The following is a 26360-nucleotide window of genomic DNA, read 5'->3' on the forward strand; positions in this document are numbered from 1 at the left end:
AATACATATTTAAAAAATATCTATAACATAATATCCTTAGATGCTGATTCCAAATACGAAATTAGCCTAGGAGTTTGACAAATCTCCAAATGGCTTTAAAAAAAGATTGCCAGCAAACTTAACCACCGAGAAAATAGAAGTGTTTTTTTTTTAATCTTTTAAAAGTAAAATCACTTAAGAATTTAAAATCATTTAGGAAAGAATTTTTTTAATAATCATAAAAAATGACTTGCAAAGAAAACAATTTACTAGAAAAACTGGTCAATTCTTTGGAAGAAGAATAGGGTAGTTGCTTACATGTTAAACAATGTAGTGAAATAAAGCAAACACTGTCTGTATCTATGTGTATACTGTGCACTGAAGAAAATTAAATTTACAAAATGTCCACTGGAATTCCAAGTCTGTGCAGAAGAGTTGGGTCCTTGATAATTTCCTAAAATAGATTCATAAAAATCCAATGAATATGGAAAGGTACACTTGTCTCTCAATGATTTGACTCATCCAATTTAAGTAACAGACACGTCTTCACCTAGAGACGCATAGAAAAGAACACATAAAGAAAAGAGTTCTTTTGAACACATCCAGATGTCACCACTGGGGTTTGGGGTAATGTGCTAGAAAACAAGTTCCAAGAAGGAGTCAACTCACTTCCAAAGGTACCCATTAATGTGCTTTCTTTTTAAGTACCCTTAATATGGTGGGCACTGGAGAAACCAAAATGTTAAAGATCTTGTCCCTATCCTCAATATGCTCACCTTCTAGAGAGAAAAGTCTAAAAGACAAGTAATCATAAAGCAACAAGACATATCCAGAGTGGAGGAAGAAGTAAGTCTAGCCTTCCACCCCTTCGATATCTCCTGGGAGGGGAGCATACATCTGCCCCAACTTACTGACATCTGAGGTCTCAACCTGAAGAAATTCCTGCGGGCTACCTGCTGCAGTTGTAGTTCCAATTTCGGATTTTCAGAAATTAAGTGAATTAAGAAACCCAGAAATTAAAGCCTTGAGGAAAATGCTGCTGGAAAGACTGAGCTTTTAAAAAATATACAATTTCAGCGCAAAAATTTTCTTGTTCTTTTATCAATTATGCCTATAAAAAGTTACGCATTTCAAAATCTTACATTTAACCAATAAATATTTTCCAATACTAGCTAGTTACCAAGAATGCAATGTCCACTATTTGTTAAATATTATAAAACCTGTCAAGTGATGCCATCCTTTCCTTAGGATATTTAGAGTGGTGGGAATAAAAGAATAGACAGGTTCTGTGCCTACTTTAAAAGAAATGATATTATCAAAGAAGTTTTACAATGACTTATACTAACTTCTCAGAGAGAATGTCTTCAGCAATGGAACTATGAAAATTTTTGGTTTGTTTTTATTTCCATTTTTTCTGCAGGCAAATGGGCCATATTTCCATGTCCGATTATAGACATACAGATAAGAAGGGCAGATGGGAGAGGCTTGCAATGGAACACAGGAAAGGGAAGGTCAATGGTGCATAGCCAGCAGTAAATCCCAAGTCCTATCCAAGAGGGGTCGTTCTCAGCCCTCAGACAGTGTCTCTCACCATGCTTTCCTTCTTCCCCTTCAAGGGGTAATTACAGTACCCCATCCTCTCAGCTTTATTGTTTTACTCTGCATTTGGAGCTGTGAGAGGCAGTTTAAATTTCAGGCAATTCTTTGGACGTAAGAAAAAAAAAATTCACTCCATCAGGTACTCATTAGGTGCCATGTGCTGTAAAAACATTTCAGATGCCAAAGGTCTAGACCAGCCCTGACCAAATAAAGTATATGTTTCTCTTATGATTAAACCCCCCGCTTTTTCTTCAGTCTCGCTCTGTCACCCAGGCTGGAGTACAGTGGTGCAATCTCAGTTCACTGCAACCTCTGCCTCCTGGGTTCAAGCGATTCTCCTGCCTCAGCCTTGCGGGTGCCACCTCGCCTGGCTAATTTTTGTACTTTCAGTAGAGATGGGATTTCACCATGTTGGCCAGACTGGTCTAGATCTCCTGACCTCAGGTGGTCTGCTCACCTCAGCCTCCCAAAGTGCTGGGATTACAAGCATGAGCCACCACGCCCAGCCAAAAACTCATTTTTTAGAATAGGTTTTCTGAAGTATTTATGGCTTATTCTAGTCATGGACTAAAGTCATAGGATTTATAGCAGACCATAGCAGACACAATAAAAATTAAAAATTGAAAGTCTTAATGTTACATGTAAATCTTTTCAGTTGCTTCTAATGAAAATTTAATATAAAATAACTTGTGGATTAAGTTATGGGTTTAATCATGCTGAAAATCAATAATGATGACAGACTACCAAATTTACAGGTAGTAGTAATAAAGATAATTAACATGTACTGAGTGCCTACCCAATTTACAGTCAGACATCGCAATAAATGTGTTTCAGGAATTATTTCTTTCAATCTTCACAACCTATAAGTTGGTTATATTATCCTCAGTTTACAAATAAGGAAACTCCAAGGCAAAGAGATGGCAAATAACTTTTCCAAGGTCACTCAGCTAAGTAATGGAGCTCTAGCCACAAGGTAACTCTTGGAAATGAACAAAACAGGTAAAACAAAACCTGTGTGTCAAAAGAACCTGGATAGTAACTCTGTCCTTCCCTCCAGGGTACACAATATACAATAGCCTTTTGTGTGCACCCCCAGTGCCTCTGGCTTCTCCTGATTCCACCGTCCTCAATGCTTACAGCCTTAGAGTATTCTGCTTCCTTGTCCTGGAATATTTACTCCTACTTAACATGAACATTTCACAACACAGTTTTGTTGCTATTAGATCTCCAGTTATTGGCTTTAAATATACATTAGGAAGGCTCAGGTACCACCCTGGAGGCGCACCACTGAGAATAATCAAAAGGAAGTACTTCATTCCAAACACTGAAAAGGAGGGTTCAGGTCCTCCCAGGGCAGAAACAGGCAGCTTTTCATATTGGCTTTTTTTTTTTTTTTTTTTTTTAATATGCAAAGTAGCACTGTCGTCCAGGCAGGATTGCAGTGGCACAATCTCAGCTCACTGCAACCTCTGCCTCCTGGGTTCAAGCCATTCTCATGGCACTTTCTAATGAATATTAAGAAGTTGAACAAAGTAAGCGTGCCTCTCTAGCTTTAAGTAACAGGTGAATGAGGTACATAAGAACAAGAGGTAGGCTGAGGGGAGGGAATAATAGAGCCCTGGCATATAAAGTTAAGGTCAAAGAAAAAATAACAAACTATAGGTCTAGCCCTGGCATAAATTAAAACATGTAATCATGGGAATAATAATATTAACAGTTTTAAGTTTCCAAGTGCAGGTAGTAGCAGTAATTAAAAAATATTTATTGGCCAGGTGCATTGGCTCATGCCTGTAATCCCAACACTTTGGGAAGCCGAGCAGGAACAATGGCTTGAGGCCAGGAGTTCAAGATCAGCCTGGACAATGTAGTGACACCCCAATTAAAAGAAAAAAAAAAAAAAGAAAAAGCCAGGCATGATGGTGTATACCTGTAGTCCCAGCTACTCAGGAGGCTGAGATGGGAGGAGAGCTTGAGCCTAGAAGTTCAAGGCTACAGTGAGGTATGATTGTAGGCGATAGTGAGACCCTGTCTCAAAAGCAAAAATTAGTGAGCAAGTACTGGAAATTTCACACACATCATCTCTAATCTTAATGAACCCAAAAGCAGGTATTGCTATTCCCATTTCAAAGATAAGAAAACTGAGGTTCAAAGAAGTTAAGATGGTCACCGGCACAGAACTAGAAAACAGCACTAGGCTGTGCTAATTCCAAAGCCCCCACACATTCTGCTACACCATGTTGCTGCTCACATCACGGGTAAATCAAGATTACTTATAAAAGGAGGATCACCATTACATGGAAATCTCCTGAGTGGCTCACAAGGCCCAGGATCCCTGCTGCCCAGCACTGCTCCAGCCAGCCATTGCCACCCTCTGTCCCTCTCTAGGGACAAACTAGACTTCTAATCTAACTGATACACAGAAAATAAAAGCACCGGAGTGAATTACCAGAGACCTTATTCTGCCTCCAGATGCTCATATAATATTACCTAGAACACAATCCCATTTATTCTGCCTCTAACACATGCTAGACTTAATGTCGTTTTCGTGGTTTTATTTTCAGCACCTTCCACAGTGCCTGGTGCAGAGCAGGTTCAACTGATGGTTTTAAATCAAAGAGTAAAAGCAATACACCGTTACATTAAACCAAAGGAACAAACAAGGTAGATAGGGATAAAGTTTAGCGATGCACTTAATTAATATGAAAAGTATCTGACTTAATTCCGCAGTTGACTAAGTGTGACACGCTAGAAGCATTTCCATTGCTCATTTAATGAGTCCACGGTGCTGGCCTCAACACTATCACTTAGCATCATTTTGAAAGCGTTAACCAATGAGAAGAGACAGGAATAAATATCTGAAAGGATATGGCAATGTGTCACTACAGTCTGCATAAAAGGATTATGCCCCACCCCCACCCCCCACCAACCAAGATAATTAACTAGAAAACTTTATTAGAAGTAATACAAGAGTTGAGCACCATGACCAGATAAAAATAAACAAAGAAAAACTGATGAACAATATTAAGCAGTAAAGGAAAGAAAATCCTGTAGAATATTATGCAGAAAGCAATTTCATTTATGTCCTCCAACCATTATAGTTAAGTGTTCATATATGTATATGAAAGTTTCCATATTTACATTTCCAAAAGATATTTGAAACATATTTTTTCCCTAGGCAAGTAATGGACCTCTTGCCACAACATAACTCTTGAAAGTGAACCAAATATGGACCAAAATTAACAGTGGTTACTGCTGGTATATGTTTGTTTTATAGCATGCCCTGTTCTAATGCTTTAATGATAATCCTATCATTTTACAGTTGAGCAAACTAGAGCCTAAAGGTTAAATAACTGTCAAATGTCTCAAAGCTACTAGGTCAAATCTGAGTCCAACTCAAGCTATCAGCCTCCAGAGAGGGCTCTTATGCCAAAATACCTCCCGTCTGGGCAGGGGAGTGGGACAGGGGTCCAAGTTGTGGGCTGAACGAAATTTAATATCAAGAATGTATTCCTGTATTATATATATAACAATCACAAGAAGAAACTTCTACAGTGACAACAAACAAGAGAAGATGAATGGACACAAAATTCAAGAATCAATAAGGTCCTTCAAATAACAGCATTGTTTATCTGGTCTCATGAACTTGGGGCATATCTACAGTGGCAAAATAGTAAAAGTATTAATTCTGTAGCAAATAATCATAATTAATGACATTATCTTCATCTATACTACAGCCATCTCATATGTGAAGAAAAGTTTTCAACATCGGGGGATTTGCCACATTCTTCTTTCTCGGGGAAGAACAGGCACAGATCTGATAGATTAGGCCTAATTCTGTAATTCAATGTATTCAGTAATTCAATAACCTAATAGTTGTAGAAGCTAACCACAGGTCTTCTATCCTTCAACAAATAAAGAAGGTAAAATAACTGACAACTACATCTGAGAGGCAGGCTTCCTTTAGAAATTAAGAGGTACTTGGTGAGCTCTTTCACCAGTTTAAAATAAGAAATTTCCTAATACATTACTTAGGTTATAAAATACCATAAAAAGGAGTGGGGGAGAAAATCAATGACTTATTACTATCAGCAACAGCTAAGTAAAAAGAGTTGAAATGTTTTTTTAAAATTAAAAATAAAAGGACTTAAGATACTGAATAAAGCTCTTAACAGCTCTTTAATCTTAAACTAAAAGGACATATTTATAACTGAAACCAATCACTCTTAGTTAAGGTCAAACAAAATGGTCACATTTGGAGAAAGATATTATTCATATTACAGCACCAATAAATAATATGGAATAATATGTAGTGTAGTTATAATAACAAGTCACATAGTTTGCAAGCTGAGGCATACTGTGAGGAGCTGGATGAATTGCAAGCCACAGAAGTAAAAAAGTTGATCTTAACTGCTAATAGAACATAACCTTGCTGTACCTGGTCACAATCACCAATATAAGGTAATAAGCCTAACACTGTTAACCATAAATTCACAAGATTTATGACAAAAGCATCAATGGTATTCATTTTTTATAATCTTTATACATATGAACATTTCCAAGCCTGGCATGCTGGCCCAGACATGCTCACCTGTAATCCCAGCAACTCGGGAGGATCACTTGAGCCCAGGAGTTCAAGACCAGCCTGAGCAATACAGTGAGACCTTATCTTTAATTAGCCAGGTGTGCGGCGTGTGCCTATAGTCCCAGTTATTCGGCAGGGAATCACATGAGCTCAAAAGTTCAAGGCTGCAATGAGCTGTGATTGCACCACTGCACTCCAGCCTGGGCAACAGAGCAAGACCCTGTCTCTTACAAGAAAAATTAAAATAAAAAAAGTTTAAAAAATATTTTGCATATATACATTTCCAAAAGATATTTGAGATGGCTGATTTCTGACTGAGAAAGGGGCAAGTTTTCCTAACTTCACAACCTTACAATCAATGTTGATAGTCTTTAGGTCTTGTGACATCAGATAAACCAAACATATACCATGGAAGCAAAAGCAACTTCCTTTTTGTAAAGCGCCAGTTAAAAATAGAAGAGATCGGCCAGGAGCTGGGGCTCACACCTACAATCTCAGCACTTTGGGAGGCCGAGGCGGGTGGATCACGAGGTCAGAAGATCGAGACCATCCTGGCTAACATGGTGAAACCCCGTCTCTCCTAAACATACAAAAAATTAACTGGCATGAACCCAGGAGGTGGAGCTTGCAGTGAGCTGAGATTGTGCCACTACACTCCAGCCTGGGCAACAGAGCGAGACTCCGTCTCAAAAAAAAAAAAAAAAAAGAAAAGAAAAGAAGATGAGATCTAATTCTGGGAAGAAACAAGACAGGTAAGACAATCCTCTCTGAGTATTTAAATCAACTAATTTTAATTTAGGTTTGTCATTTATTTGCACTTTAACAAAAAATGACTCTTCTAATCCTTAGTCAACATTTAAGTAATACAAATGAAAAAAATAGAGGAGTTCTGAGAAATACGTAATTGCATAACAGAAAGTCATACAAGGGCTGATCCATAATTTCAAAGTAAAATCTCTCCAAAAGTCCTTAATAAGTACGTGTCTCTCATATTTAAAATACAGACTGAGCATCCCTAATCTGAAAATCCAAAATCTGAAATGCTCCAAAATCTGAAATGTTTTGAAGACCAACATGATGCACAAAGGAAATGCTCACCGGAGTATTTCACATTTCAGATTTTCAGATTGGGGTGCTCCACTGGTAAGTATATAATTCAAATATTCCAAAACCTGAAAACAGTCTAAACTCCTAAACACTTCTGCTCTCATATATTTCAGATAAGGGATATTCAAGCTATAATTAAAATATTATGCTTAATTTCCAAAATTCAATGAACAATAAACTTTACTGCTTGCCTTTTATGAAGATCAAAGTAACATACAGATAAGAAGGAATTACAAATTTCTAGAAGATGGTGCTTTGTTCTACTCACTTGAAAACCAAAAGTTGTCCAGGCAAGAACATTAACAACTGGCATTTACTAAGTGCTTATCATGTACTACTACATGAAGTGGATTCTATTAGTGAGGCCATTTTACAGACAAACAGACTGACACTAAGGGAGATTATAAGGGAGATCTGAAGCCACTCAAATACTTGGCAGCAAAATCAAGATTGAAAACCAGGTCTGAACTGGTCTAAAGTCTGTGGTATCCTACCAACGCCAGGGTGCTCAACTTGAGGATTTGAATTTTCTAATTAAAATATTGTTTACTATGTTAAAATTGTCAAGCAAGTTTTTAAAAATTAATAGATTATTCCACCACATAAATGTACCAATATTCATATTTGGAAATGGTTCGTGAAAATTGTTCATTACATCTGAAACTTGTTACTTCAGCTATACTGTTCCCTGAAATAAAATCATTTTTTAAATAAACAGTACAAGAAATAGGATGTACTAGTTAAGAGTACCATTTGGATTGTACTAGTTAATTGGAACTATTTAGGATTCCAATTCCTTTCTTCCATCAGTGAGTTGGGTATCAACCTCAACAATTTCTCATCCTCTGTAGCATTGGTTGCCTTGTCTAAAAAGTAAAAGATGTTTTTAAAAAAAAAAAAAGAAGAGAGAGAGAGAGAGAGAAAGAAAGAAAGAGAAAAACATGCATCTCACAGGCCAGGGAAAAACTAAATAAGATGACATAACACTAAAACCGGGCCTGTTGTTTAAAAAGAACACACACAAAAAAGTTAAAAAAAAAAAAAAAAAGTCGCATAATACTCAAAAACAAATCAAGAGGCCCACTCCAATCTAAACAATGTGTGACTGGCCCTTCTCAGTGACAACAAGTCTAAATATCTGGAGGCACAATTTTGTTTTCCCAACTATGTTACTAGAAACCAAACTTTTACCAACACATTATTTCAAAAAAAAGAAAACACTAGTTGTAAAAGACTAGCAACACTTCCTTTGGGTGTCCAGTAGGAAATGTGTTAGCTTCTGAAGCACAATACGCTTCCGCTGGACTGTGATCAGCATCAACAACATAAATTCAGCACACTTGGATCTCAACAGAAAGCCATTCATGCATGTTTTCCTTGCTTGCTTGACTTTTGCCTTGTTTGACTTTCTGCAGTCTTGGTTTTAGAAAGTGACTTTTTTCCTTCAACAACAACAAAACCTAAGCATTTAAATGAACATGATTTCCTTTACAACATGGTCCTACAGCTACCCCATCCTGGGTGGGTCAATGCCATCCAACTGCCATCCTACAGAGAGTAAAGACTTTATGAAACCCAGCAAATGTAAAAAGCCTGACAGATCCTGGCTGTGCCTTATGATTAGTAGACTGCGTGATGGGTATCTGTGTGTGCCCACAGTAGCCCCAAGGGGTCCACTATGAGTCTCTGATCATATTCCTTCCAATTCTGCAGAGTTTTTAACTAACTCTATAAACATCAGTTGGTAATAATAGCAGCTAGTGTTTATTAAGTACCCATTTACATGCTGGGGACTACAAATATTTGAATGCTTTATCACTCAAACATTATTTCATGTCATTTTCACATCATCAGGAAATAGCATGCCCATTTTACAAAATGAGGAAACTGAGACTCATCAAAAATAAGTGAATTGTCCAGAGTGTCCCTAAAGAAATACACTAGCCTGCTGATTTCACAGCAGAGAGCTCCCCTGTCAGCCACACCCCTACCTCTACCTGCACGTACTCTCTTACATCTGAATCTAAGCATTCGTAAGACTGACATATACAGATTCCATGACTGTATTATTTATCCCTACCTTTCCAAGTCAAATCTTACAGAGGTGCTTCCTCTTCCAGTTCACTGTCCGAGTAGCTTTTTAATGAGGTCTAAAAACTAAATTCAATAAACGCTACTGAGCATCTCCTGGGCCCCATGCATGGTACGTGGGGCTGATAATGTGCATAAGGTGAGGAGAAGAAGAAACATAGACCCCAGGGAAAGGCTTGCAGGAAGCCAAATGTGGAACAAGCACAGCACTGACAGAAAGTGAGCTTTTGTCCTCTGGATCATGGTGGTGAGGCAGAGTTCACCAGCTGCACTGATACAAACCTGGCTGGGCCTGGGACACTCTGTGCCACACGTGAGGAAAGTACATTTTCTAAACTTGGGGCCTTTGCCATTCAAAACATCACTATGAACTCATCACAACCTTTCAAAGAATTCTGCATGAATAGTCTAAGCATAAAACATCCAAACAATAAATATGTAAGTTTCCCAGTCTGGGGTGCATGGTTTTAGCAGCAGGGAAGGAGGAAACACACATATTGCCGCAGCAGCGTTCTGTCCAGTGCAGCTGGTTCCATCTTTTCATTACTCAGGAGAAAGTCGGCTTCCTGGGGCCCCCAAAGACAGAAGTGAAAAGGCAGTGAGCACTTTCTGCCACCTTTAGACCTTCCCTTCTATCCATGCCCTCGAGGCACCCCAAAGATGCAGCTGCCTCCGTCCTCACACTCATCCTAAACAGAGAGATGCCAAGAGGAAGGAAGTGGTCTGAGGCCTCTAAAAAGCAAAGAAGGCAACTCCTCCTCCAGCTGCTCAGAGGTGAGGTCACAAGTGACAGGCTCAGTGAGCATGTGGAAACCAGGGGTCCCACCATCCACATAACGACTCCTTAGTGTGGATGTCAGGATTTGCCACCTCCATTACCCAGACTAGAAATGGCTATGAAACACTAAACAAGTAAATAAGTGAGTACATGCTGTAGAGGACACGTACCAGGAACTGGAAAGTGACAAGCATCTGAGTGAACATGGCCAACAGACACAATGCCTTGCTGCACAGTATTTTAAGATCAGGAAAGTTTACATGCAGATCTTGACATCCAGCTTCTCTTGAATGTCAGATGATCAGGCAACAGTGGATCCCAAGTAGAATCTAAGAATTTGAGAGGCTTCCCTCTTCAGACAGGCTCTGCTCACTTCCCAGACACCTCAACCCCCACCACCTCGAGGCTGCCCCTCGAGTCAGGGGACATGGCGTCCCCTGACTCATTCCCACTACCTGCCTGGCCACTGTGGGACATAAGCCCTGCCCTCAGTATTACCATCTTTATATCTCGCACTACTCTGAATGAAAAACCAAGCAGCACAGATCTAGAATAAGGAAATACTCAGGTTTTTGAGATTTTTATTTTCACCTCCCTTGCCACTGTACACAAAAGCCCAGACACAGAAACAGTGGCCAAGGAAATGGGGGGCAAAGGGCAACAGGGAGGGAGAGTAAAGAAACAGCGCATTCCAGGCCGGGTGCGGGGGCTCATGCCTGTAATCCCAACACTTTGGGAGGCTGAGGCAGGTGGATCACAAGATCAGGAGTTCAAGACCAGCCTGGCCAACATGGTGAAACCCCATCTCTACTAAAAATACAAAAATTAGCCGGGCGTGGTGGTGGACGCCTGTTAATCCCAGCTACTCGGGAGGTTGAGGCAGAGAACGGCTTCAACTCAGGAGGCAGAGGTTGCAGTGAGCCGAGATCACGCCACTGAACTCCAGCCTGGGTGACAGAGCAAGACTCCATCTCAAAGAAAAAAGAAAGAAAAAGAAAATGAAAAAAAGAAACAGTGCATTCCATGCGGAATCAGTGAAGGACATCACACAGCCTGGCACACCCCAACATGCGCACAGCATCAGCTCCTACTCCCATTATCATGACCACAGTACAACCACAAGGCAGGGCCCAGGCCTCAAATGCCTTCTGCCCAGGCCTCCAATGCCTTCATCCCATGCATTGCAGTTTTCAACAGGCTTTCACCAATACTGAAACTGATTACACACACAAACTTCTCCCATTTGGACAGAAGTTCTCCCCTCCCACAAGGAAGTAGAGGGGACTGCATTTCCCTGTCGCAGATCCAGAGAAAAGGGAATTAAGGAATGGAGGAGCATGAAATTCAGGTTTTCCAAACAGACGTGAGGAAGCAGGCTATGCAACCCGGGGCCTAGGCCTACCTAGACACGACTTCTAGTAACAGCAAACCTCCAACCTATTGCAACTACGGAGGTTGATCATGTTTTATCTACCATGTTATGTAAATCCTGAATGAATTATGAAAACAAAAAAGGGGAAGTATATTTTAAAGAAGTAAGACCGATTTCTGAATCCTAATCACACGCAACTCCTTATCAGAGAACAGCATCATCGTATTAGTTCTTCCAGTATAATACTAATAATTGCTATATTATTGTTAACAATTTTTGAAACATATTTATGTAGTATCTTATAATTCTCAAAGCGTTCATGTTTCCTTAGAGAAAAAAAGGCAAGTACTCTATGCCTACTTAACCAGGGAGGGCACTATTGCACAAAGCCTTGAGTAACTTACTCAAGATCACCAGCTGATCAGTTAACATGGTGCCGCAGCACATGCATGAATTCCAGAAATACACAAAGTGACTGTGCAGTCAAAAAAACAGGGCTGGGCACCGTGGCTCACGCCTATAATCCCAGCACTTTGGGAGGCCAAGGTGGGTGGATCACCTGAGGCCAAGAGTTAGAGACCAGCCTGGCCAACATGGTGAAACCCCATCTCTACTAAAAATATAAAACTATTAACCTGGCATGACGGCAGGCACCTGTAATTCCAGCTACTCAGAAGGCTGAGGCAAGAGAACCGCTTGAACCCGGGAGGTGGAGGTTGCAGTAAACCAAGATCACGCCACTGCACTCCAGCCTGGGAGACAGAGAGACTCCGTCTCAAAAAAAAAAAAAAAAGAAAAGAAAAAGAAAACAGTAACCCCTGTTAAAGAGTAAATAGAGAGATAAAACTTGATTACATATACATATATACCTTGATGCATATACCACAATACAGATACCAAAGACATATTTTAAAAATTAATTTAGTCCAGGCGTGCTGGCTCATACCTGCAATCCCAGCACTTTGAGAGCCTGAGGCAGATGGATCACTTGAGGCTAGGAGTCTGAGACCAGCCTGGCTACAAATACAAAAATTATCTGGGCACAGTAGTATGTACCTATAATCCCAGCTACTGGGGAGGCTGGGGAGGCTGAGGCATAAAAGTTGTTTGAACCTTAGAGGCAGAGGTTGCAGTGAGCCAAGATAGTACCACTGCACTCTAGCCTGGGCAACAGACTGAGACTGTCTTGGAAAAATAGTAATAATAATTTAATGTTAAGTATTACAGAAGGAACTATCTATTTTGTTAACCTTTTTGCCAGACTATTAAGACAAGGTGACCAATCTGAATTATAGGTTTAAAATGTAGTTTGTGTCTTACTCATAAAACAGTATTGTAACCACAAAGGAACCACTTGCTCACATCAAGTCTTTCTGAAGTTGAGTCAACATTCAAAATAATTACTGCTAAATGGGGCAACACTGATGGCCCTGCCTAGAGCCTCCAGGACTCTCAGCCCTGAACACATGTCGCCCTCCAGTGGCATGCACCTCCCTGCATCCTGGGAGAAGTCACTCAGGTAGGGGAAGCTTCTGGCAGTGATCTCCAAACATTTCCCACATACCCCCTCAGCTCAAAGAGCTTTTTTTAGTAAAAACTTTCAACACACACTTATTTATAACTTCTATACCTATACTATCATAATAATTACATTCATTTCCCGAGACAAAAGAGGCTTTTGAAAATTATAATCTGAACAGAAGTTCTAATAATCTTCTTGCACCCTAACGGCTCACTGCAAGCACCCACTCTGTAGATGCCTGTGATTTACAGAGAACCTCACAGTGTGATTTCATTCAGAAAGACTGCAACATAATTTCTGCCCTTGAATTTTTTTGAAAAAAAGAAACAAACAAAAAACCCTTATTTTTTTCTTGAAAGTGCTGTGAGTAACTTAAGTGTCTGCAGGTGAATGAGGCAACAATTCTGAAGTTAGCCAGTGTATACACTCTGAAGCTATATAGTCAGGCTAATCACAAAAGTAAGGTGGTTTTGATAATCTTGGTAAAACCCTCACCAGGAAACAATGTAGCTTTTACTCAACACTTGGTGCAAGAAGCTAAACAATCCAAGATCCCCCTGAATTTTGGGTATCCCTACTTTCCTTCCAGATAACTCACTTATATATATTAAAAATCTTGGTATTCACGAAGCCTTTTATCTAAGAAAGTCTTTACTAAAAATACTGAGGTTTCCACCCAAAAAGAGCACGTAGCAGGCTAACTTGCCCCAGTAAGCAGAGGATTATATCAGCATGCTCCACTGAAGTATGGAGGCATTGCTACTGAGACTCACGATGAATTTAAAAAGCACACTCAATCGGTCCCTTGCTCTCAATGTTCTGAATGATCCCAGCTGGCACCATTAGTCTTGAACCATATCTTTGAGAAGCAGGGTGATCAATCAAAAATTATTCCAAAAAGAATAATAATCTGGAATATGTATCAGGCTCACATAAAGGTAAGAGAAGGAAACATCTTTTCTTTCCACATATGCATTCCCAAAAGCTAGCTGAAATATCAAAGATGCTTGCCATCAGTTAACTAAGGTATTGAAGGTGTCTTAAAACTTACCTCTGCAGTCCTGGTGCCTAGCACAAGCTGGAAAGTATCATCGGCAGTTTTCATTGTGAAAAGAAGACAAACTTTTTATTTCTCCCCAAACAAGGTTGAGGAAAAAAACAACTGAATATCCTAGTTTTGGGGCAATTCATTCATGAAACAATCTATTGCTAGAAATGTATAAGATAAAAATTGTCTGTGATTATTAATTTTAGATATTAACTTGGCTAGGCTATTGTATCCAGTTGTTTGGTCAAACACCAGTCTAGTTGTTGCTAAAAAGATTTTTTTAAGATGTGATTAAGATTTAAATCAGTAGACTTTGAGTAAAGCAGATTATGTTCTATAATGTGTGTGAGCCTAATCTAATCCATAGAGAGCCTTAAAAGACTGAGGTCCCGGACGGGCGCGGTGGCTCGGGTCTGTAATCCCAGCACTTTGGGAGGCTGAGGTGGGAGAATCAGGAGGTCAGGAGTTCAAGATTGGCCTGGCCAACATGGTGAAACCCCATCTCTAGTAAAAACACAAAAAATTAGCTGGGCATAGTGAGCTGAGATTGCGCCACTGCACTCCAGCCTGGGTGACAGAGCGAGACTCCGGCTCAAAAAAAAGAAGAAGATGAGATCTAATTCTGGGAAGAAACAAGACAGATAAGACAATCCTCTCTGAGTATTTAAATCAACTAATTTTTAGTTTAGGTTTGTCATTTATTTGCACTTCAACAAAAAATGAATCTTCTAATCCTCAGTCAGCATTTAAGTAATACAAATGAAAAAAATAGACGAGCTCTGAGAAATATGTAATTGCTGAGGTCCCCAGAGGAAGAAAGAATTCTGCCTCCAGACTGCCTTCAGACTCAAGACTGCCACATCAGTTCTTCCTTGAGTCTCCAGCCTGCCCTGAATATCTCAAATTTGCCAGCCCCATAATCATGTGAGCCAATTCCTTAAAATAAATATCCCTCTCTTTTCTCCCCCTTTCTCTCTCTAGGTAGATATAAACATGTATGTATACAAACATATATATACACATAACACACACTTTTTTCTATTGGTTCTATTTCTCTATAGAACCCTAACACATTGTCTAAGGATTTTTGAATGATCATGACCAAAAGTATTCATGCACTGCCCTCTGCTGTGCTAAACGTTAACATACATTCCCCCAACTTAAAGCCAACCCACCATATTAAGTCTCATCACTAAACGAAGGATATTCTTCTAAAACTAAAATTAGAGAGTGATGATAAAAGGACCAAGAAAAATCTTGCCAGTCAACATATCAATATTCCTAGGTAGACAAGCCCGACATTTCATTTTAATAATCGTGGGTAATCTTAGTACAACAATAGAATGATTTCAAAGTGTGTATGTCTTCATAAGATACTACACTTCATAGAAAAGGTTTCGCCAGAGTTTCCCGAATGAGAAAGAAGAAAATGCACTACGAAAACAAAAGGCAAAAATAATTTTAAAAAATTAACTACCTCTTGGTTATCTTTGTTTTGGTTTGCCCAGAAAATCTTATGATACAGTGTCTCCATTGAATTGCTGGAATCAGTTCGGTCAAAACAGTGACGATCCAAAACTTCCAACGTGTGCAAAACCCGACTAATAGTCACCCCTATGAGCAGAAATTAAACAAGTGGTTAATGAGGCCAAAAACAGAATAAAACAGTACAAAATCACCATTCTATGTGAGGCAAAAGAAATTTTTTTAAATTACCATTCTTGGCATATGCTATCAAACAATCATCAACAAAAGCAAACTTGACATTCTAGATAGCCAGGATCTAAAAGGCATAAACTGAAGATTGTCCTCAAAATTCACCAAGTGGCTCTGTCAAAAAGCTGCCTTATTCATGTGGAATTGTTTGTAAGAAGCAAAAACACGGCATAAAGTCCAACATTCAAAAGCACTCATTCCTCTGTGGCGTTCTGTACCTGCTGTGGATTCTTGGCACTTGTCAAATGACCACCGAACTTCCACTGCACGGCCTCTTTGTTTTATCTGTTGTTCTACTTCATAAATCCTTGCCCGAACCTGAAAGATAATCGCTTCTAATTAACTTGTGCTTGGAATGCCACAGCGCCTTTCTAAATCATGTCAGGTTTTCCCCCACGTGAGTAAAGTATCCTATGGTGAACTACAAGCTTGACTGCATTTTAGGAAATGCAGCCTGTGGCACAATAAGTGAATTTTTAAAATTTACAAATGGCAATTCAATGTCAGTTTTCAATAATAAATGTTCACAAAAATAAACGCTTGCAAAATTTGTTTTACAAGTGAAATTTCTTTTTTAGGACACCACATGGAAAGGTGAATGTTCTAAAATAATCTCTTTGAGGCATTCTTTCATGTGTGAAAACAACTTGCAATGTTTTATTAAGAAAACTGCTTGGTAAAAGACAGGGATCTTATTCTAAATATTAATCACAATCTTATTGTTCAAGTCACATAAGGCTTTGAAACAAATAACCCAGTACTAGCAAGAGCATATAATAATTACTAAATATCAAAACTACTACAGGAGTCATGGTCATGTATTAGAGCCACCACCATAATTACAGTTTGGGTGGCAGAACTCTCAGCAAGAACTGTTCAGCAAGACGGTGAAAAGAAAGGGAGAAACTTCAAGAACTTCACTGATTCTGAAGAGGCTAAACAATTCTCTAAGGTCACCCAGGGTGTTAGCGGGCAAAACTGGGAATAGCACCCAAGCATCTAGATACTAAAACCTGTGCTTGACCCACTGTGCCCTGATGCCTCTCAAGAATGAAAACAGCCATCGAATCACTGAAACATAAAGTCTACCTGCTGATTGAAAGCCGTGTTCCCACCCGGCATGGGGAGGCTGGAAGGGGCCACCTGTAGCAGATCCAGGGGTGAGCCTGGGTTTGCGCTCTTATTTTCATTTGTGGAATAATTCCACACCAAGGCACTTGGGCAACAGAGAGTGACAGTCTGGAAATGAAACAGACAAAGTTGGATGTTCAGAGGAAGAAGAAAAGCATAACAATAGCTAAACAGTAAAAATGACACCCCGTCATTACTATATTATAGTCTCCTACTAGTAAGTTTAAAATACGAGTGTCTTACCCCATTCTCAACTTCGCAATTGAGAAGACAAAACTAAAATTTATTAAGTTGAAAGGGTGGAAGTACAGCTGTTGAGAAATTAAGGAATATTATAATTCATAAGCTAATACTCCAACAGGAAACTGAAGGAACTTAATAAAAATGCAGTAATCACCATTTAAAAAGCATCACTTAAACCAATTTTTCATGCAATTAAAAACATGAGATGAACTTAGAATATGTAATTTCTAAGGTTGTAAAAGCTAAAAAAAAATTATTTAAAAACAAAGACAAAATCAAATAATCATGTAATAGTACCTTCATAAATGCTGGGCAGGCAGTGACCCTGGACAAGGGATTGTCAAACTTTTTCTATGAGAAGCCTGATAGTAAACATTTCAAGCTTTCCAGGTTATCTACAGTTTTTGTCACATATTCTTCCGTTTCGTTTTAATAACACATTAAAAACATACAACCTATTTTTATCTTGTTGGCCGAATTTGATCCACAGCCTGTAGTTTGCCTACCCTTGCCCTAGACACTTGCAGACACTCTTCACTCACCCAGAAGTACTTTATATGACCATCTTGCTTATATGTCACAACAACCCCATGATCTAGGTAGTATTATTCTCCACCTTTACCAAAGAGGACTATGAGCCACACAGATTAGTAACCAACCCAAGTCTGATTTTATTAATAGCACACATGCTCAGAACCACTGTTATCCTGCTGCCTCCTAAACACAGATTAAACATTATAGCTCACATTTAATTAAGCTAATTACACTTACCCTATGCTGAACACTGTCTAAGAAGCTTTCTGTCATCATAACCTTAACCCTATGAGGTAATGAAAGAAGAACTATCATTACTCCCCCATCAGACATGGGGAAACAGAAGCTCAAGGTCACAGTTACCAAGTGGCAGAGTGAGGCTTAAAATCAGGTCTGTAATAGCTTTAAAGTGTATATCTAAGCCATTATGCTCTTGTGCCATTCAACAGCAAACAACATGAGCTTAGAGAAAGAAAGCAATATTTTTTTCAAAAATGTGAAATTAAGTACAGTGGCTTGCATATATAATCCCAGCACTCTGGGAAACCAAGGCAGAAGGATCGCTTGAGCCCAGGAGCTTGAAACCAGCCTAGGCAACACAGTGAAACCCTGTCTCTACAAAAAAATTAAAAATTAGCTGGGTGTGGTGATGCACATCTGTAGTCCCAGCTACTCAGGGGGCTGAGGGGGGAGGATCGCTCACTTGAGGCAGGAGGATCACTTGAGCCCAGGAGCTCCAGGCCACAGTGAGTGAAGATTAGGCCACTGCCCTCCCACACAGGCAACAGAGCAAGACCCTGTCCCAACCAATTCATTAATCAATTAAAAAAAAAAAAAAAAAAAAAAAAAAAACTAAACTCTGAGGTCTAGGAGACATCTTTGTGGAAACCAGATAGCAGATACAAAGAATGTCAAGTCCCTGAAACCTACCAATACATCTCTTTCCACTGGGCTACATCCCTATTGCCTTCCTCCTGTCTGTGACAATGTAGAGTTCTCAACTCCTCCTGACAGAGCCCTTCCTTGTGTCCTTGATTCCAAAGCCCTCTAACACCCAGGGCACTGATCTATCAAACACTCCTCCTTCTCCTATTTGCTCTTAGCCCACAAATAAGTTCAAATCCGATCATCAAAAAAAATATATATTTTTAACTCCCCATTCAGCAGCCATCTTTATCAACTATCCATTCTCTTCTCTTCCCTTCATAAACATGTTTCGCAAAAGAACAGTTAGTACTATTTCTCCTTATTCTCCATCACTCCTCGATATTCCTTAATTTGGCTCCTTATCCACCATTCAATTAAATAGCTCTTAAAAAGATCACCAATGAACACTGTATTGTCAAAAACAACTTCAGCCATCTTCTTGCCAGATGTCTCCAATACTCTAGACATTGCCCACTACTAATTCCTTTTTGAAACTTTCTGCAGACCCCAGCTTAGCATAGTGGTTGAGTGTGGACTCTGGATCCTGACTACTTAGGTTTGGATTCCAGCTTTGCCACTTTCTTGCTCTGTAATCTATGCGTTATTAACGTTATAAGAATAATAATGGTTCCCATCTCACAGGCTAGTTCCAAGAACTAAATGACTTAATAATATATGTTACAACTTAGAACAATGCCTAGACCAAAATTAATGCTATCCATACACTAATATAATTATGACATTATGGTTATTCTCATCATCTTTAGGCAACAATACTCTCCCCCGTTCTCTCTCCAGTCTGGCCAACCTTCCCAGTCTCCTCCATGGACTTCCCCTCTGCCCGACTCTTAAGCACTCCTGTCCTTCAGATTCACGAACTCTCTCTCACTACAAAACTCTTCAGGCAACCTCACTCCCTCTTGGGTTTTTGAACAGCCAAAGTTCTTGAAGGACTCGAATCCATACAAGTGGCCAACTGTCTGCCCAAACCTGCAGAATTGGACATGTAACAACTCTTGAACATATCCATTTGGAGGTTCTAAATAAAGGACAAAACAGTCCAAAACAGTCCAAAGCTGAACTCCCTGAAATGCTTCCAAACTGATTTCTTTGCCTTGCAAGCCTCCTTCTTTCCTACCTCTCCCCTCCTACCAATCCTCCTTCTACTGTGGCCAATGCAATCTAACGACATTACACAACTACCTGTGTCACTCTGCTGCATAAAACCTTCCGATGACATCTCAATCATAAGGCCCACAGGGCGTCTTCTATGCCCTGACCCCCAACAGAGTTTATAATGTATGTCCCACTAATATCCACCTATGCAAAAGATAAGTGACCAGCCTCTAGGCCTCTTCCCATACTGTTTCCTCTGCCAGGAAACTTTTACTACTTCTTTTTACTTGATCTTTCTCAACTCATTAGAACAACTAAAAACTTTCTTTCACAAAGCCTCTGTGAATTTTAGGCTGGGCTAGAGGTTCCCCTTTTCAACTGCTTTGGTACCCTGTGTATCTCCCCATCAGCCCTTGTCATATTATTTGGAAACTGTCCATTTATGACCCAGTTTTCCTGAAAAGACATTAAACTCCAAGAATGGAGACCATGTCTTGAGGGCCGACTCTGTTTCGAAACTCCTTATTATACAGCAGAACACATTAAGAGCCCAAGAAATATGAACTGAACACTAAGCTGTGAGCTCCTCTAGGGCAGGGCTGTATCTCATTCCTGATATTCCTGGGAGGATCAGCCCAGCAATCAGCATGTTACTGGTTGTTCAAGGACTACACAAGCAACAATGTTTGGAAGATGAACGGAGCCTGATACATGATTTGGACTTTAAAGAAACACTGACAGGCAACCAACCCAAGATGTGAACTGAGAAAGATGAAAAATGTTAGCTGGAGAAGCTGTCTTTCCAGAAGAACAATAATACAACTGACTTATTCTGCGGGTTCACTGAAGGATTTTTAATTAAACTGCTTAATGACCCTAATAAAGGACAACTGCAATAACACTCTCCTAGACAAATGCGACAAATCTTCTCTCAGCTTGATCCAAAATAGGGAAATAAAAACATAAAATTTCAATCAATAAATTACTTGGGTGAGGAAAAAACTAGAGTTGTAAAACATCAACTGAACCGAAAATGCCATTCCCAACTCAATCACTTCCCACATTGAATTTTAACATAAAATAACAAGGGCCAAGGACTTACCTGCAACATACAACTAAGTCCATAAACCAGGGGACCATGCTGTGCACAGGAAAGAAAATCTGAGAAGGCCAGCTGCACGGGACTCATGCCAGGGCCGGGGGGGCCAGGGCTGGGGGCCCCGATACTCGAGTTGTTTGGTCCTATCATCATGTGGGGTGAGTGGGCAGCAAGGAGGTTGGGGCTATCGCTCAGCAGCAAGGAAAGACGCCGGGCACAAAAGTAGGCAAGACGACGAGACAGGTAGGCCGACTGAACAAACTCATCTGAATACTGAGAAGTAGAAGGACACCAGACTTCAGTCATGTCTTATGAGTCTTGGTTAAATAACTATTTTAACACAGACTTTTTTTCATTTAAAAAAGAAAAAAAAAAACTTCAAAGGTATAAGGCAAGTGCTGTCCAATAGAAATAGAATGTGAGCCACATGTATAATTTTAAAGTTTCTAGGAGCCATGAAAAAAATAAGAAACAGGCAAAAATTAGAATCATGTATTTTATTTAGCCCAATATATTCAAATGTTATTTCGACAGGTAATCGACATAAAAAGTACTACTATTATACACTTTTCCATACTAAGTCTGAAATCTGGTGTGCATTTTACACTTAGAGCACACATCAATTTGGACTGGTCACATTTCAAGAGCTCAGTAGCCACATCTGGCTAGTGGCTATTGTAATGGACAGTGCAAGTGCAGACTATCTCAGGGGAGAGACACAGGAACCTATGGTATAGTCTGTGGGGAGGGTATGAGAGTGAAAGGGGAGAACTGCTGTTCATTGGATATTCTTCCATCTTGCTTGAATTATCAAATACATGTATCACCTAAGAATTTTTAAATAAATCTCATCTAGATACGTCAAATTTAAGCACATCTTAGACCAATCATCAAAATAAAAAGTTTCCTACCCCAAGAGTCTCAGAGACTTGTCAAAAGAATGTAGAAGATCCTCTATCTTCAAAAGGGATGATTTGTTTTGTTTTCACAGAAATTTGTGTTATTATATGGAGACAGTATTTTCAAAGTTGGTTGCTTTGCTCAGTGATGGGAGAAATCGACGTGGGTAAAATTATTTAAAAATTAGGACACATGGATAAAAACTATGAACATGGTTAATACAAATGATGGCTAAAACTTACTAGAAGCCTTTATCACTTCATGTGTTACAGCATCAAAGACATTTTTTCCTTCCACTTCAACAGGATTTTTTTCCTTTTCCTCCCCCACTTACCTAATCATTCTTATCAGACTCATTTCTTGCCTTAAAACCAAGTGCCTCAAGGGGACATGTACTATACCTGCAGCATTAGTGGTAGCAAGAGTTTAAGAAGATCATCATCCATTGGTCTGATCTTTTCTAAAACATCCAGGATCCATGTCAAATATTCGTGTTTTTCTAGCATTCCTTCCTTAAATGAACAAAGAAAAATTACATTAATAATGTAAAAGGAAAAAAAAAAAAGCACTGTCATTCTTATTCTTAAGTCTAATTTTACTCCTGCTTTTGTTGTTATTAAACATAGTCTCATTGCTCACAGTCCAGATTCTAAACAAAACAAATAACTCATCTGTTTTGTATAGTTTTTTGTTGTATTTTAGAAACCTGCTCCGAATTGAGAAAAATTAATTCCAACAAGAAACAGAAGCTTTCACACCCTCAGGGTGTGTTGTGTCAAGCTCCTGGCTAGATTTTGGGGGAGTATGAACTCATGTTCATAGAAGGAAACTTGGATAATAGTGATAATTATAAAGAAGATATGCACTGCTCGTGCCATCATCTTAACAAAAGTGTAAAAATCCCATCAGACCCAATGTCCCCTTAATAGCTTCTTTCACTATCCCAAAATTAATTTCAGATACTATCACCTATCTATGAAATACAACCTTAAAAATCAATGACCTAATATACAGAAATGAAAGCTTATGATAAAATAATGTATAAACATTTCAACACAACTACAATAAAAAACAGTAATACCCCCTACAATTTCCAAAAATGCCCCACAGGGGTGACACAGCCCCTACTGAGACCACTAATCTTGATATAAGCACTACAAACATCTTTCGTCTCTTGCCCTCATATACATACACACATCCATAGATACACACATTATTTTATGACATTCTATGCATATATAGATTTAATATCCTATTATAGTTTTGTATTACGATTCACAGAATGAAAGAAAGAAATAAAAAACTGTTTTCTGGGAAAGACACATACTTTTATGGCCATTCCGGTAACAAACTTAGTAGTTCACACGAAATCTTACTTTGTCCCTAGCAACTGTTACGTATTACCAGTGTTCCACTGCAATGGTTATCAAGGATTCACGTGAAAATATTACACTGATAAATTACAGTTGTAGTATTTCAAAGTTTACAGTGAGGCCACATTGACACGACATCTTGCTAATTTCTAATTTTTTAAATGTTTAGAGTCAAAAATAGTTAAAAAGTCACATAAAAAGTGCAATTTAAAATGTTAAGACCAATAAAGTGAGTTCTAAATAAATATATATATATATAGTTTTCATTTGTCAATTTAAAAATTAATTAAAATGTTTTTTAAAAAGAGACAAAATGGAATTTTCCATTAAGGTATAAGAGATGGTAAATTCAAGATTCAAAAAAACAAAAAGAAAGAGAATCTTCATAAACAACAGTCCATCCTGTAGATGCTTTGTTTATATACCCATGCCCTTGTTTCTGCATATATATGTCTTCATGTGTATGAATTAGGGTGTGTTTCACATTTCAGAATATGGCAAATTAAAATATAATGAACATTTAAAATTTAACATTACTATTTCAATTATATTCATTCCTTTAGGACCTAACTGCTTTCTTAAAAAAAAAAAAAATTCTAATTTAAATACTCCTAATATATGAGTCTTCCAAAACTATTAAGCATGCTGAGAGATACTTTTTCCAACATGCAGACTAAATTCTGAGCTCAGTGAAAGTCATAAAAGCTCAGCGCAGCACTAAAGTAGTCCCTCCTCTAAATGGAACTAGGATTTATTTTTACTGACTTAAAAACAATATTACTTCTCAAAAAGACCTTATTTTTTCCTCTGTTGACCTCTTAGAAGAAGAGCCTGAAATTTATAATAAAGGTTCTAAAGGGAAAATTTAGAAACCACATGTCCCCTTGCTCTAATCAAGGTAACAGTTACTAAAGTCTCTGCTAAGACTTGAACTTAAGTCATCTCTCCTACCTTATTATGAGCCCAAGCGCCCTCTTCTGGTCAATATTATTTACATCAGCTTGTCTGGATGAGAGTTCAGTCATTCCTAAACGCCCTTACCCCTCCCCTCAGCTCTGTTTGTATTTTCAGCTGCAGCTGAATTAAGATGACCTTTCTCTGGAACAACTTGGGTCTAAAGGAGGTCTGCTACCACAGAAGGCATCAGCACAAAGGTGTTTTTGAATAAATATACCAAATTTTGCAAAATAAAAGGTTTAGAAGGATTACATTTAATAGTGCAATTACGAAGTAATTAATAGCACGAAAAGAGCTAACATGATTGAAAGCTGGAGATCAATATATATAACAAGCTGTCATCCCAGGGCAGATGTGTTAGCCTGAATACAATTCGATATGAGAAATGTCAGACTGCTTTCTTTGAATGTATTGGTTCATATAAAAATAGGATTTAACCCCAGAACACCAAACTATAAGGAATCTGCTGTCTTATTAAAAGCATGGCACACAACTCTTCATGTCTTCGAAAGGTTACCTGGAACATGTGAAATGCTAGCTTTTCATTGTATTCCCATTGCTTCATGGCTTGTTCCACCTCTGGTGGCACAGGGACAGGACCATCGCCCGTGCTGGAGGCCATGTGGTAAAAGTCAGAAATCTTGGCCAACTGCTCTCGAAGATATCTGGTAGATATCTGTGTCCACTCTGCATTTTAAAAAAAGAAAGATGTGAGTTTCTAGACACAATGGGTACAAGAATTACATGTTTTCTTCCCCTTTCTGATTATCTAGAGGGTGTACTGATAAAACAAACATCTGCTCCCTAAAAATGATTTGTGCCTGTACAAGCCGTGCTCAAAAGAGGATACCCACCCAAAGCCCTTAGAGAACACAGACTAGTGTGAGGTGGCCTGCCCTGTGGCAGCAGCCAGTTCTTGGAGAAACAGGCAGCTCTACCCTCGTGCTTCTGTGACTCTTCACCTAGGAGAACAGGAGTTAGGTCCATCTGGTGATCCTTCCTGTAAACATCAGTTAGTACACCAAAAAAACAAAAGGCAAAACAGGACAGAATCATGAAGGGGAGATCTCAAGGAATCTCAAATTCTACAGCAAAAGAATTCAAAATCCCACAAAAGCAGCTCTCTTAAGATCCATTTTGCAGGCTCCACATGGAATTTCAAATATGTCTAATTAGGATGTGTTTGTTTTTGTCAGTCTTTAAGAGGACAGACATTCATTCACTGCCGGCTGGACCATGAAAGCATTCCAACCCGCATTGCCCCAGGATGTGTCAGGGACACCCGCATGGCTTCCCTCAGGAAAATCGTCTGGACCTTCAATTATTCTACTCTCCTCAACCAACACCAAGTGCCTCAGAACTCAGGGAGGGTGAAATCAGAGAGGGTGGGGAGCAGCAATCAGTGGGATACTGGAAAGGAAACAACCAAAGTAGCATCAGGAAAAAAATCACTGAAATTATTCAAAAATGTCTGCCACCGGGGCACAAATTAAATCAGTGTGTTGCCTCTGGCAACCATGAGGGATGTGATGCCAACTTTAGCCCATTCTGTGGATAAAAATGTAATAATTGCATGCTCACAGCCAAATTTCCCCAAGGATTAGCAAAACAGCATTTCAGAAGAAAACACCCTACTGAAACATTACCACACAATGCTGTTTTCCCATTACTTGGCAATAGGTTCTCCCACCTCCTATTTTGACATTTCGAAAGCGCAGAAACTAAACATCTGCTAGTCACTGAGTGCTTTGTTTTTACTTTTTAAATACCCTTAAAATTATTTAACAGAACCCAGAGATAACTACTGTTAAGTTTTCATCTAAACCACTTATTTTAATTGTGTCTTATTTAAAATTAAAATTCAAATGCACACTGGAGTTGTTAAACTTCGGTAACAAGCCAATGTGAAAAGATGAACAGATACTAGGTCGACATTCTGTTCCTAGTTTAATAGTTTTTCTGAAAGCACCGATAACAGATATTAAAGTTAGTCCATTGGCATTAAAAACAGTAAACTATGTCATCATGTTCTTCTGCCCTGTTACGGACTAACAGTCTCATGACACTCACTTGTCCAACAAAACAAAACACCAACCATCAGATGAGACAAGTTTAGCTTAGCTATAATAAGCAAAAACAAAAATAACAAGGATCCAAATCCTAGCTTTTGTATGCCAACCCTTGCTATTAACTCACTCTCAGTATGGTACTATTCTCAATATCCCCACTGAATATTTCAGCCTCAGGAGCTAAAAATATTAATAACACACACATTCATACTCCCCT

At 39.0% G+C, this 26360-nt stretch overlaps 1 protein-coding gene across 1 annotated transcript in view; it reads right to left on the reverse strand.

Moving 5' to 3' along the window:
• The window catches only part of MED12L (mediator complex subunit 12-like), a 350848-nt gene that overhangs the window by 259058 nt on the left and 65430 nt on the right, over positions 1 to 26360 (reverse strand). The window contains exons 5-10 of the mRNA XM_011972754.1: positions 24592 to 24761; positions 22146 to 22256; positions 20848 to 21117; positions 16884 to 17033; positions 16013 to 16112; positions 15556 to 15692 (exon numbers count right to left, since the gene is read on the reverse strand). Of these exons, the coding sequence (XP_011828144.1) occupies positions 15556 to 15692; positions 16013 to 16112; positions 16884 to 17033; positions 20848 to 21117; positions 22146 to 22256; positions 24592 to 24761 (938 nt within the window). The remainder of the gene's footprint in view (positions 1 to 15555; positions 15693 to 16012; positions 16113 to 16883; positions 17034 to 20847; positions 21118 to 22145; positions 22257 to 24591; positions 24762 to 26360) is intronic.

Source organism: Mandrillus leucophaeus, unplaced genomic scaffold (assembly GCF_000951045.1).
Source record: "Mandrillus leucophaeus isolate KB7577 unplaced genomic scaffold, Mleu.le_1.0 Scaffold130, whole genome shotgun sequence".
NCBI classification, from domain to species: domain Eukaryota; kingdom Metazoa; phylum Chordata; class Mammalia; order Primates; family Cercopithecidae; genus Mandrillus; species Mandrillus leucophaeus.